General features: G+C 44.0%; 1 protein-coding gene across 3 annotated transcripts in view; it reads right to left on the bottom strand.

Annotated features, from left to right (window-relative positions):
• The window catches only part of BCHE (butyrylcholinesterase), a 47,194-nt gene that overhangs the window by 27,796 nt on the left and 4,553 nt on the right, over positions 1-14,845 (bottom strand). Inside the window, exon 1 of one of the 3 annotated variants that reach the window (XM_048314820.1) lies at positions 611-776. The exons of 1 other annotated variant lie outside the window; for it this stretch is intronic. Coding sequence is in view for 1 of the 2 variants with exons in the window: in XM_048314819.1 (XP_048170776.1) it covers positions 409-469 (61 nt within the window). In the remaining variant the exon portion in view is untranslated. Of the gene's footprint in view, positions 1-408; positions 489-610; positions 777-14,845 lie in introns of those variants that run through there. One more of the 3 variants, XM_048314819.1, reaches the window with a different exon arrangement.

The following is a 14,845-nucleotide window of genomic DNA, read 5'->3' as shown; positions in this document are numbered from 1 at the left end:
TTGAATGCCTGGCAAATATTACATTTAATAAGGATTTTAATGCTGCTTTAAACCAAACTCAGCAATGTGAAGCACAGCGAGCAAAACATTACCTGATTATTACAATGAGAGCAAAAGGGTCAGAAGATTGCTTTAGCTCATCAGCACCAACCCAGCAGAGTTCTACCGTGCAATGAATCTGCATATTTTAGAAAGCTGCTGCTGTAGTAGTTTCCCCCAGCAAAAGTTAAACAGACTCCACTGTTGCATTCTTATTCAGCGAGGGAACACTATTTATTTCAATGCCTATTTCCTCCCCCTTGCAAATCTTTACCCAGCCAAAAAATCTATACACCCGACTACATAATCGCTATTTAAATAGGAAAGATAGTTGAATTAATAAGTGATTTCTAGCTCAGCTTAATTTACTTAGCCCAGGATCCCTTGAATAATGCCAAGGTCTGCTACACACGCTGCTCACTCGTTCCATGTGCAGAGCAGAGGCAGCTTCCCCCGGAGAGCAACAAATGGGCAGAGCAGAGCGTTTTCAAAGATCCCAATCCCCGTGCAAATCAAGCTGAACCGTAAATTATCCTGGCAGGCAGAGACGTGCAAACGGAGAATCACTTACCCCACTCCTATTACAAGAAGCACAAAGTTTTTAAGAGTCGGGATCTTGGGATCCCTCGGGGGAGATGCAGCGGTGCAGCTGCTGCTCTAAGCCCGTAAATTGGCCAGTGCTGACATTATAATCAACTCTTTCTGACATGGAGCTCGCGAGAGTTGGCAGCAGCCACTCGGTCTGCAGGCAGCCTCTGCCTCCCATCCCACATCTGCTCCAGGGACAAACCCAGGCTGGGCAAAACCAGGCACAGGGCTGGGGGAACACAGGGATTTGTTCCTCGCGTGGGGCATCTGGTTTAGAAGAATAAATAGAAATGCAAATGTAATAAATCTAGCCTCTCATCTTCCTTAGCGCGCTCTCTCACCTGTATTATTTTTTTGGTTTTTTTGCTGTACTCAAACCTCAGATTTTCACTGTAAATAAGTATTTGTTTTGGGTTTTAGCAACTGTGGCAGATAAAGCAGGAATGTGCCCTGCCTGGACATGTCAGCAACTGGCAAGCACCAGCTGCATCACTTGGCTCCTGCCCACCCAGGCCCCGGCACAGATCTGAGTTGTCCCCTTCTGATGGTAGGGTTAAAAAATGGGACCCATGTGCTGTCACATGCTGGCTGCTCTCTTTTCTTAGGCTGCAAGCAGGAAATCACCCATGGTGCTGAGCACACCTGATATCCTCCTTTTTCCTGAGCCTCCTGAGCATTGCTCCCACCAGAATTCCTCCACACTGCAGCTGCAAAGCCAGCCTGAATCCCTGCTCAAGGCTGCAGCACGGCTGGGGACATGTCCTGCCACACAACACTGAAATGCAAATATTCTGCAAGGTACAGATGAAAACAGAGGGGTGGAGAAAAGAAAAAAATTCCATACAGCACCCTTACAAACTTTCTTGTCAAATCCCCTTCCTGAGCCACCCCACAGGACCAGAAGGCCACCCCATGGTGCTGGGACTGCTGTCCTCCAGCAGCATCTGCTCTCTAGCTCTGCCCTGAAAAAACAGCAATTTTTCCACAATTTAAGTTTTTTTCCTGCTGTCCACATTTGCTTCCCCCTTTAGAGCTGAACACAATTACTTTGCCTGTTTAATAATCAAATTACAGCTCTGTTTCAATTACACAAAAGCAATATTTGTCAACGCGTAGAACAGGAATAAAGCCGAAATAAAAAGTTAAGGATGAAGTTTGTAGACCTTAATATGGAGATTACAAGTGGAGTTTTTAAAGCCAGCATGGGAATTATGGTTTTAACAGAGGAAAGTTCAAGAAAGTAGGGTCATTTCATTCCTCCTGGTAATTTTACAGCATCCTTTAGGCTCAGACACTCCAGAGGTATTTTGTGCGGATACATTCACTGGAGAGAATATGTCCCACTCTAAACCTAAACCACCATGGCAGGGGTTTCAGCTGGCTGATTTTTAAGCTCCCTTCAACCCAGGCCTTTCAAGGATTCCACGATTCTATGATAAATCCCTAAACTTTCAGCAGAGAACTGTCCAATCCAGCGGGATTTTGGAATCCTTAGCCAAGATTGTTAACTCAGCAGCGTAATGGAAATACTTAATAATAAAACAGGGTTCATTCAGAATTATTTCTGGTGACAACTCTTGCTGATCAAAACCTTTCAAGTGCAGGAAGCACTAAATGGTGCTATTCAAACTGAGGCAGTTCTCAATGTTTCAGCATTTGCTGCCTTTCTCTGCTGCCTCCTCACCCCGTTTGGGGACGTGGCCAGGTGACACACACTTCCTTCATTTCTGTGACATCAGAGGGATGAATCATAAACCCCAAATCTTGTTAGAGGCCACTTTAAAGCAAATTTCAGATGCTTATGATGACGCTTGTGTTCTCAAACCTCTTTGCCTTGAGCAGTAGAGAAGCAGGAGACTCAAACACTAAAAATGCTGCTTCTGGCTTCATCTATTTTCAAACATTGTCCGTTTTTTCCTTCATTTGCTGTCAGGGCTGTGCCTTCCCCTCCTGCTCCCCTTCACAGAGCCCAAGGCACCCAGAGCAGCCTCCTGCTCCGAGGCACTGCTTTCCTAAGTGCAAAATGTGGAGCCTTTCTGACAAGGTGACCGTGGGATGAGTGAATCCCCTGTCTCAGGCTGTTTCCAAGGCACCAGGAAACTGTGAGTTCAGCCTTGGGGTTACCTGGATGTCTTCAGGGAAGAGTGGTTACAGCTTCAGACCTCTCCATTATTATCCTGCAGCCTAATGTTAGACCATTTTGCTGTACTTTTAAAGAAAACTAAGCCCATTTCTATAATTTTTCCCCTTTAATTAAAAAAATTAACATATAAATTAAAGTCCCACAACTGTGTGCTGTGAGAGGAAACACTTCTTTTAGTTATCACTTAGCTTGCTAAAAATACCTGTGCGAAAATTGGAGATTAAATACATTTAATGCTCTCAGTGATTGTGTGGGGAGTGGTCATTTTCTCAGTGATCCTTTGGGACAGTGGCAGAAAAGGAGGTGCAAACCAGTGGGTGAAATATTTTATATATATATATATATATATATATATATATGCAGGTAGATACATATGAGTGCTGTACACCTACATACATTTATATATTTCTACTGTTATTTTAACTTTTTCTTTTTTTTTTAATAACTCTATCCATCTGTCTAAGGAGGTTTTATGAGGTTATGTCAATTTTTTAAATTTAGGGCAATGTTTTTAAAAATCACCTCAAAATATGAAAGTGCCTTTTTGTTACTTCACGTGTGCATGTGAAATTATTGTCACATTGACATAGGAACTTTGATCAAAGAAATGTCCAAGAGCCTTAAGAAATGAAAGCCAAGTTCAGCTCAAGGGATGGCTGATATTTAGTAGTCTAAGAAGCTTAGAGAACAATAGGTATCATATATAAATACATAAATATTTATGGAAATACATTAAAAAATGTGTTACAAACATATAATATTTTGTTAGGATTTAGTTCATTACCTGCCCTTCAGGATGGTACCTAAGTATTATTAACATCCTAAGTCACACACATTCCATGTTATCATAGAATCATGGAATCCCAGGATGGTTTGGGATGGAAGGGACCTCAAAGCCCATCCAGTGCCACCCCTGCCATGGGCAGGGACACCTTCCACTGTCCCAGGTTGCTCCAAGCCCCGTCCAACCTGGCCTTGAACACTTCCAGGGATCCAGGGGCAGCCACAGCTTCTCTGGGAATTCTATTCCAGGGCCTCCCCACCCTCACAGGGAGGAATTCCTTCCCAATATCCCATCTAAACCTCCTCTCTCTCAATTTGATGCCATCTCCCCTTGTCCTGTCACTCCATGCTCTTGTAAATTCTCTCTTTCCATTCATCTTCAGGACTTAGTAGAGCTGAGAAATCTTTGAGAGAGAAAATGTTTGGAAAAATACATATCTCAGATGTTTCTAGTGGAAAGCATGAGCCTCTCTCCCAAGGTGTTCCCTGAGCCTGCACATAAAGAGTCCCATCCACCAGATTTGGTCCTGCCCTTCCAAGCCATCCACAGCTCAAAAAGAGTACCTGGGCTCCTGCCAGGATAACTGGGCTGAAAATCTTGGCAAGCGTCACCTCAAAGTAAAGGATGTCACTCACCAAATGTGGGCATGCCTGAGGAAATATTTACATGCTCACAGTATGTAAAAGTAGGAAACATCCTGAGTTTTTTAATGGCTGGGAGGGAAATCAAAAGGCTGATTGTAGCTAAATATTTGCTGTCATTTCTCTGAAGATGTGGGGAGGCTGTTTTAAACTTCAGCCTTGGTAAACTCCCCTGGGAGGGCTCAGGTCTGGCTCTGATCCCTGGCTGGATTTTCACACCGAGCATCTGCGTGACCTTGGCTGGAACCTCTGAGCAAACCACCAGGTTGTGAGAAAAAGCTGTGAGGGAAACAAGTAAACTCGGGCTGTATGAGCTCCGAAAGGGCAGACTGCAGACAGGGGGAAGATTGCTGAGAAGGGGACAGTTAGCAGCTCAAGGACTGGCAGGCAAACACATCAAAGCTGCAAGCTGTGAAATTTTCAGGTAAAAAAACCCATCGAAGGTGGGAGCTCAGCAGCAGCAGCAAGGAATTACTGATGCTCAGCTCTGGGGCTTGCAGCCACGTTATTCTACTGTGAATATTAGGAAATAAATCATTGCCTTGTCCTTCGAGCATATCCTGCTTGCAGAGCATATTTGGATGCCCAAACACAGTGACCCCGAATGTTTACACCTCACAAGCATTTCCGTATTTCTTTTTCCAAATCTCACCCTTGTTATGAGACTCCCCACCTGTTTATCCATGGATTTAAATCAGGGACACCCCAAATAAACCTGGACAGAGCTGAAGGTGATTGTAGCTAATGGTCAAACCATCTAAACTTCTGCTCTTTTTCTACTTATTCCAAGAGGCCTTGCCCCAGAGAGGCTTCCAGGACCAGCAGAAGTTCCCAACAACAGATCTGAAGAGTAATTTGATAATATCAGGAAAGGTGTCTCAGATGCACACCATGAAAATGGGTGCCAATTTATTAAGTATACAGAAGATGCTAACACTCATGTAAGCCATTAAACACGATTATATTTTCCCCTTATTGGCTCAATTATGATCTGCTGTACCTTTCTCCTTATTACTCTAATTATAGATCGGCATAATTTCCTCTTTATTAGCACAGTTATGGTCTGTACTTGTATAAATGTCTCGGAGAAATCAGAGCCACTGAGAAAATAAAGCCAGTGAAAACAGAAAGGTATTATTATTATTATTATTATTATTAATGTCTTTTGAATCTTCACATATTCTAAATTCCTAGTGGTATTACATAATTCTGAATTTTGTCTCGTATAGGGATCAGGTTCAATGAAGATAATAAAAAATGATTAATGTGTACTCAATATGACTTGCACGCCATTATTACAGCCTGGTGTTTAGCTTGTAAGAAAAAAACTAATTAAATTATAAGTTAGGTTTCACAGATTTCTGCAGACAATTAATTCATTGACTGTGTAATGTTTTCCATTTCTGCTTCCTGTTTCTTTCCAGTGGGTAGTAAAACTCTAATTGTTTAAAATAAAGATATTTGAATTCCCATGATCACCTAACAACAGCAGCTTGAAATTCACTATTTTATGTCCTCCCATACCCAAACTCTGCAAATAACTAAGAAGTTTGGTGGATCAATGAACTCATTTGAACCTCTTAAGCAGATTTTGTATCTGAAAAGTGGGAATTCTTCCCAGTCCCCCTAATTCTCACTATTTTAGGCTTTTTCTACTATGATCCTCTGCCTTTGAGTTTCTGCACCCCCAAAAGAGACGTTGTCTCTGATGGAAATGCCATAAGGATGTTCAAAGGTTCAGCCTGAGCCACTGCAGTTTTCAGACTCCAATATAATCCAGCATGGTGAACATAGGAGTTAAAAAATTGAGCCTGACCTCAGGACCAGCTGGGACCTGCGGGTGGGAAGTTACAGAGGGAACAAGTTCAGTGTGTCCCAGTCTGAGATCCCATTAAAGGGTCACAGCTCCTGAATATGTCACAACCATGGATTTGAGTGGGAATAATTGGGTGTTTGTCATGAGACAAAACCTCAGGTCCACTGGTGCCCTGTTGTAGGTCTGAGGTTTGTGGAGAGGAGGTTTGAGAGTCAAGTGCAGCCCCCGTGCAGCTGGGTTGCACCTTCCCAAATGCTGTGCTCCAGCAGGAGGAAAATAGTGGGGATGGAGGGATTTAAAAAACATGTGGATGTGGCATTTAGGGATGGTTTAGTGGTGGGCTTTGCGGTGCAATGAGTAGTTGGACTCAATGATCTTAAAGGGCTTTTCCAACCTAAATGATTCTGTGATGTGTTGGTCAACATCAGGACACTTTTTCCTTATTATTCCTTATTATTACTGCATCATGGCAAAACTAAAAAATATTCCAGAGCCGTTTTTCCTTTATGTTCTCTAATTCCTAGCAGATTTGATCTCTTTGGCTTTTTTGTTTCACGAAAAAAAATATAACTTTGTGTATAACAGATGACCTGGACTAGGTTGTGCTTATTCTGTTACTCCTGGGGCGCCACACGCCGACCTCTTTCGAAGGGTCATGACCAGATCCCTTTGGGAAACAGGCTCGGGAAAGCTCCTTCCCAGCGGAGAAACAAACTTCTCAGGCTGGGTGACTTCTCAACAGAAGGTCCCTTTGTCCTGTGGGTGTGCAAGTGTTGTATGAGAACCAAAATCTCATTATGAACATCTGTGCAAATTCTTCGGGAAGACACCGCGATGGGTGAGGAGCAGATAATCCATCACGGGGCCATCTGCTTGGACAACAGCCCTGCCAGAACAGGTGGCCTCCTGCTGAAATACAGGACACTCCCTCAGGTCTTGCTATGTGTTTATATATTAAGTACATAACACTAAGTGAAAGAAGATGACGCGCAAAATGTGATGCTCAGTACGGATTTTGAGGGTACAAGTGAAAATGATGAGGCCGTATTGATTCCAAACCTTATCCATGCAGAACTATTAGGAAATATTTTATTATAGAGGAGTTAGAATTCTCTTTCATTAGTTTAATAACAGTACTTCCTGCTCATGATCATCCTGCCCTATGCAGATCCCTGATGGTTCATGCACCCCATAAACTTCTCTTTCTTTCCTCCCGCTTTTGTTTGCATGACGAAAACCATACAAGCCTAAAAACCAACTTTTCCAATCCCTTGCCCTCCATCATGTCGGAGCATTTTAACTCCAAAAGTGATCCTTAAGTGTATTTTCCCTTAGCAGGAGTTGCAAGAGGTTAAAACAGGAAAGGAAATCTTCAGTGCAGTGCTGGAGAGCCTGGCAGAGCTCGCGGACCTCGGCTAGGGACAGGAGTTTTAGTGGCTGCAGGAATTTTCTGATTCTCTGCTCATTTTCTCCCTTCTGCCTGGAGGCAGGTTCAGGACAAAATGCATGAAGAGAGTCCAGGGCCTGAAAGACTTTCTGTTTAAGTTGTCAGACCATGGAGCCCGGGCAATTGAAAGATGCGCCCAAGATCGTAAGAAAGACTGGATTGCATTCAGACACTCAGCATTTCAGGACACCACCATCCTTTTTGGTTTGTTTTCAACAGCCCACTTTTATAGCTGCAGTTTTATATGTTTTCTCTCAATATATCACTAAAAAATAAGGACTTGTTGATGGTAATTTTGAATAAAAGCAGCATTTCCATCCATTTTCCACAGTAAGCAGAAGTCAGCCCTTGGGATTCAGAGGTTACATTTTCTAGGAGTCACCACAGGCAGCAACCATAAGATGTTATGCAGAATATTCCTGGGCTCCTGAGCTGGCAGCCAGCCCCTGGGGAAGGAAAACTACTTGGGATCAGCCCACCCAGGAACTGCCAGTGCTTCTAGTTGGAGCCACCAGCACAGCTGTGAATCTTGTGTGCACAATAATCAATCCCAATGAAGGCTGTAGTGATGACTCGGCCTGGAAATGGATTCAGGAGGCACAGATGGAACCTCGTGGCACAAACTGCATTTTTGCTTTCATTTTTGCCAAAGCAACAACCTGCTCACGCTGGAGAAAGCCCACAGGTGGGTGGGTGGGTGCTGCTGAGTTGCCCAGGGATTGCCTTCCCTTGCCTCTCCTGCGGGAGCACAGCTTCCATAAAACAGAATCACAGCATCAATAAGGTTGGCAAAGACTGTCAGTCTATTTCCCAGTGCCCCTGGAGGATCAAAGCTCGACGGTGAGGTCTTGCTCGGTGAAAGCCTTCAAGTGATTTTAATTCTCGTGTTCACGCAAAAGAAAAGAGAAAAAAGAGTAAATCCCATCACCAGCTGCTGAAAACGTCGGAAGTTTTGAATGTCACATGAAGAAATGGAAGTGCCTGTGGGGTTGCCTTTCTGATTGAGCCCATTTGTACCCATATCACAGCTGCCCTCCCCACTGAAAGGGCACTTACCAGTGGTTAGGATTTAACCACTGAAAAGGGAAAAGCAATTTGCTCACCCTCCTATGCTGCTTTTCCTCTCCTCCTCCTCCTCCTTTTATTCCACACCCTCCCATCCCAAATTTTAGTTGCTATTCTTGTTGCCAAAAAATCTGCTGTGATATCCTTACATAGAATAATTCCTCCAGCAAATGTTAACAGCAGCCGTAAAACAGAAAAAAAAAAAAAAAAAAAAAAAATTAACACAAGAAACAATCAATAAAAACCTGTAGAAAAATTAAGTATTGGTGCATGAAATAGGAAAAGGGCCTGAATCTGAGGGTTTTATAGAGAAACCTGGAAGCTATTCCAGAGAAGATGGGCAAGGAGTAAAATTTATCAAATGTTGCTGGGATAATTATACCAGAACAGACAGGAACCAAGATGTTTGACCCAAGGGAATGTAAGTGAATGGATCAGGTGTTGCCGTGATGGGTGCCTGGGGACGGGGAATTTGGTTTGTGCTGGTGCATGGGCAATGGGAATTCAGTCTTTGGGATCAGCACAGAGGTTCTCCAGAGTGGGAGAAAAAATACAAATAAAAACAATATAAATAAATAAAGAGGAAGCAGAAGGCCTGCAGTGCTTCCACCAGCAGAACCTTTTGCTTGGAAAGCTGTACTGGGTCACTCCATGGCCGGATTCATGCAAAGAAGATCAGCTATGAGCAGCCTCAGTGGAAAAAACCTTTCCATTTATGGTACATGGCATCTGGTGGGAGCAGAAAGATGGAACCCACCCAGAGAAACCCACAAAGCATCGTTTGTCAGCACATCCAGGGTACCCCCACAGGAATGTCAGGCAATAGGAGCTGAGACTGCGGTGTGGAAATGTTTATGGGAAGCACTGAGGGACAGAGAGGTGTTTGCCTGGGACAGAGCCAGCCAGAAATGGGGTCTGGAGTTTTTGGCAGGAGCTGGAATCTCACCAGCAATGAAAACAAGAAGTAGGATGAGCGCAGGCCCTGAGGATGAGTCTTTCCGAAGGCACGGGAAGGGCTCTGGCACCATCAGGGTGCCATAAACCCACCCTAACTCAGTTATTAGCATTGTGTCCCTTTGACACGATGCCTGGAGAGTTTCTGCACGGGGCAGCTGCTGGATTGCATCATGTCAGAGCACAGGATGCAGCTATTAATGGCTTTTAATGTGATCCCCTGGATCCTGACAATACCTGCCCTCAGGCAGGCCTTAATCACAGGATCACAGATATTGATATGCTTAAACCATTAAGCAAAGACTGAAAATGCTCTTAATTCACAGGAAAATTATGAAACTTCAAACCAGAGCATCCACAGATCCAGTGCATGCTGAAAGAAATCTGAATTTTCATTCTCCACTTATTCTTGGGTCAATGACTGAGAGTTACAACCAGCTTTTCAAAAATATAACCAAAAATATTGCCGCTCATTTCCCTGGCAGACTGCTTGCATCACTTTAATTTAGGAAGCAAACTGTGTTACAACAACCACAGACATGTAAATGAGGCAAAAAAATGGTGCTTGTTTTGTTGCTTTCCAAATTTAAGCTGACCTAAATAATTTAATACAAAATTTACAGCAACGAGAACACAATTTGGTGGACAAATATGGGAACACAGTGAATTTTTACTACAGAATTTGTCCTCCTCTGGGTAGAAGATGATTCACCATCTGTGTGTACTGCAAGTGCTGGTGCAGCTTTCACTTTGGGGACAAACACAGTGCAGACCCTCTCCATGATCCCTCAATTTAGCATGGAAAAAAGGCAAATTTTCTTTTATCCTAGCATGAAAACTGGGATTTTTGTCTGAGTGGCTGTTTGACACCCATTTGTCAAGATTTTGTTCTCTACAAGTCCCTGAAAGGGGCTCACACCGCGGTGGGTCTCTTCTCCCAGGTGAGAAGTGACAGGAGCAGAGGAAAGGTCTCAAGTGACCCCAGGGCAGGTTTGATGAGATAACAGGGAAGATTTCTCCACTGAAAGGGTGAAAGGCAATGGAAGCATCCCTGGAAATGTGTGGATGAGGCCCCTGGGACACGGTTTAGTGGTGGCCTTGGCAGTGCTGGGGGAATGGTTGGACTCGAGGATCTTGGAGGGCTTTTCCAACCTAATAATTCCATGATAGGAAGAAGTCCCCAGTAGTGCATTAAATTTTTGCTGACAAATCCTTCCTGCTAGCATGAAAATATGGAATAACTTTGGGAAGCCAGGGGAAGCAGAGTAGAGAATTAACCCTGTCAGTGCTGCCACAGACCACCCAGCACCCATGGCAGGAGGGGCAGGTGGCAATGTCAGCTCAACCCAGCTGATCTGAGCTTCTCCATCCAGGCAGCAACACTGCCTGCTGCACCTGAGCAAAGCACAGATCAGTGTCTGAACTGATGGGTGATCAAAGCACATCAGGCAGGGAGACCTGACATCCCTGTGCTCACCAAAGGTTTTTAGAGAGCTGAAAAATACTCCTGTTCCTCCAGCCTGAAGCAGGATGTGTGGGAAGCTGGCACAGCGTTCATTCAGGGCTTTGGTTTCTGTCCGTGGTTATGGCTAGCTGTGGCACAGCTCAACACCCTTCCCATGCCTGCTCCAGAGGGATTCAGGAACTGCATCGCCTCCCTGTGCTTCAGTGGGATCCAGGGAAAGGTTGTGAATGGCAGCATTTGGTCTTTGATCATTTTCTCCTCCAATTCAGCACTCAAGGAAAGGAAGACAATTCTTTCTTTTTTTTTTTTTTCCTCTTCTCCCTATCTACACTTTTACAAAGCTCTTTGTACAATTTTTCAGGAATATCCTCACTGATCCTCAGAGTATTTTGTCCTATTTATGTAACAATGTGTTTCCTCTCTAATAAACCAAAGCAGAATAATGAGTATTTTCACAAATTTCAGCAGAATTCATACACATTGGATCACAATAACACAACTGAAACTTAAGAGAACACTTAATCAGTTTAAATGCATGGGTCACACCTCCACATGGACTCCAGTGCTTTCTTGGGAATGACTGTGAGTCATTCCTCAGCCATGGACTGGGCTAAAGGACAAAGAGGAAGCTATGAGACACCTCAGCATTTCCATGTGGAGACAATCCTATAGGAACAGTCACTGCATAAAAATAATGAGCCTTTTGCCCCAAAGCACTGGAGTCCTTCAGTGCTTTGAGAGGAACCTTTGAAAATCCCTTTGTTCATGGCTCCAAAGCCACACAGGTGAAATCAAAGGTTCTTTGTATCAAGTCAAGCAGGACTGAGCAGTCTGTGGTTTAGGTGAATCACCCACACAGGTTGCAGACTCCCAGTCCCTGGAAGTGTCCAAGGCCAGGCTGGATGGGGTTTGGAGCAACCTGGGATGGTGGAAGGTGTCCCTGCTCATGGCAGGCACGAAATTAAAGGTGCCTTCAAACCCAAACCATTTTATAATTTGAATATTCCATGAAAAAGCCTTGCTCAGTGTCAGGAGCAGCGCCAGCACTGCACTGGAAACACTCTCTAGTCACAGTCAGTGGCTGTTGTCCCATCCTATGTGACCAGAAAATGAACTGAATATGGAGTTTGGAAGCTATTTTGTTCAGCACCCACATCTGCCTTGCTGGCAATCGCACAGCCCCTGCTTCACAAGCGAGCAAAAGAGCAAATGTAATTAATTAGATTTGAAAATTCGGTCTGAGCACATTTGCCGCCTGTTTCATTTCACTGCCACCTCAGAAGTTAAACTCTGACCAACGTCACTTACCCTGAAGACACACAAGAAAGAGAATAAATATTATTATTGGTGTCTGAATATTCAGTCTATGTAAATGCATTATATACTTTTCTTGGCTTTGGCATAACAGAAAAAGCAAGGCAAAATTCCATTTTTTTTTCTGCTCACACTTTCCTTTTGTCCTTTTTCTCTTTTTTCTCAGGATTTTGCATCGTACATATTGCAAGATTTTTTTTTTCTCAGTTATATCCCTCTAGTTATTATCTCGAAAGCAAAATTCAGACATATCCAGCACCTTGAGGTTTCAGAATCAGGGATGTTGGGAAGGACTTGTTACTTTATCTTTTTTGCTTATGCCCTTGCAGTCTGCTCTTTTCCACTTATTCTGAAAACCTCGGGTAAAATGGAATCTTACAAATGAATTCATGAACACAGGCTTCAGTTCTGTGCAGGCAACGAGCCGGGTTCTGGGGAAGGGAAATTCCTGAGCAGATCCTGATGCATTGGAATAACCATAAACCACCAGGTTGTGCTGTTGCCCCTAAGCAATGCACATCACCACAGAGCTGTGCTCAGCTCCTGGCTGCAGTTTGTCTGGGAAGACCCTGAAATCCTTGAAAACCAGTTGCCTCTGACTCATTTCTAGCTTGTGATTCTACAGATCAATATTTTTCCCTGGATTCTGGCTCACTTTGAAAGCCACCAGCTGTGTTTGCTGGCCGTGAAATTCAGGTAGGAAAAAGAATAAAAATAAACGGTAAAATTAAATGTATTTTAAAAATAAAACTAAAATAATAAAGATAAAATAATTAAAAATAAATCAGCCATCAGCACAGCCTGAGGATGCAAACACTGCACAGCTCACCCAAAAATTAGTGGGTTTTTTAATAGTTTGTACCCACCCTATTTATTTTTCTTGCAAACTTCTAAACAAATTCAATCTTTTCAGGTTTCCCATTGCACATTTTCTAAGGAAATCACAGCTAAACTGAGCTGATTTGTTTCTACAGGACCGAGCACCTCAGACAGTGGAGTGACTCAAAATTACTTTCCCACGACGTCTGACTAAAGAGATGTGTTAATTGCAGAGGCTTAATAACAGTTTTCATTAAATAAAGAATGTTCAAGAATGGCCATGCAAAGCCTGAGCAAAGGTAAATCAACAAATAATAGAATCATGGAATGTCAGGATGGTTTGGGATGGAAGGGAACTTAAAGCCCATCCAGTGCCACCCCTGCCATGGCAGGGACACCTCCCACTGTCCCAGGCTGCTCCAAGCCCCAATGTCCAGCCTGGCCTTGGGCACTGCCAGGGATCCAGGGGCAGCCACAGCTGCTCTGGGCACCCTGTGCCAGGGCCTGCCCACCCTCACAGGGGACAATTCCTTCCCAATACCCCGTCTAAACCTCCCCTCTCTTGGTTTAAAGCCATTCACCCTTGGCCTGTCACTCCACGTCCTTACAAAAATTCGCTTTCCACCCTTATTTTAGGCCCTTCTTCAGATACTGAAAGGCCACACAAAGCCTCCCCGGAGCCTTCTCTTCTCCAGGCTGAACAATCCCAACTCTCCCAGCAGAGCTGCTCCACCCCTCTGATCATCCTGGTGCCTCCTCTGGGCTCGCTCCAAATGTTGGGGATGTTTGCAGAAGTAAAGCAGAAGAGCAGGCCAAGCACAGAATTATACAAGTAAAACTTTCCAGCCAACAAAAACCTGCATCCCAGTAAGAGATGATGTTTTTTGTCTCCTATTGCCACCCAGAGGTTTTTCTTCCTTGAATTCACCCGAGCACTTTTTGCAGCCTTGTAAACATTCGGTGTTCCGAACATCTGGCGCCAGATCCATTGCATTAGTGAAAAATTCCATGAGCTGTGAAGAACTGTTCCTTTCGGTTTGCTTTTGAACCCACCACCTTCCAGCCTCCCATGTGATAAAGGAAAAAGCAAATCTGGCAAAGATTCAAGGCTGGATCCTGATCGTTCCCCTCAGAAAAGCAGGTAATTGGATAAAACCCGTTTTATGGGTTTGTGGCATGAGAGATGAGGCCATCCCACCACACAAACTCAAACCAGGGCCCCAAATCTTTAGATTTAGATCAAATCACCCAGAGTCACACCTGGGGAGGATTGAGTTGAATTTACATCACTAAGCATCTGACTGTTTATTCTCCTCTCAATATTCCCGAGGATTTTAGGGTTCTTCCCCAAGTACCCTGGAACTTTTTCCCTGGTGCTGAGTGGCTTCCTCACGTTGTGTGCTCTCCTCACTGATGCCACACACGCTGTCTCCTACCTTCCCTCAAAGCACTCCAAGGAAAAAAGCTTTTAGCTCAGCTTGAAAAGAAGAAGGGGGAAGAATCCTTTTCTTTCATGCACCTCGGTGGGAATGCACCAGATCAGGAGTTGTTAGAACATGAGGAACACGACTCAGGTTATTCAGCTCCCTGCTGGGAGCTGGGGCTGTCCTGGCTTGTGGAGCACACTTTGGTGGTAGATTATCTGCTGCACAGTGGTTTTCTCTCCCAAAATAGTCTCCTGAAGGATACAACCAGATTTTTAGCTACTGGAAATCACAGCAGCACTTCAGAGCCTGCTCCTGTCCATCTATTTCACTGAGATGTGAATCT

Source organism: Corvus hawaiiensis, chromosome 10, assembly GCF_020740725.1.
Source record: "Corvus hawaiiensis isolate bCorHaw1 chromosome 10, bCorHaw1.pri.cur, whole genome shotgun sequence".
NCBI classification, from domain to species: Eukaryota; Metazoa; Chordata; class Aves; order Passeriformes; family Corvidae; genus Corvus; species Corvus hawaiiensis.
Note: the sequence above shows the minus strand (reverse complement) of the source record. Positions and strands in the feature narration are given on the sequence as shown.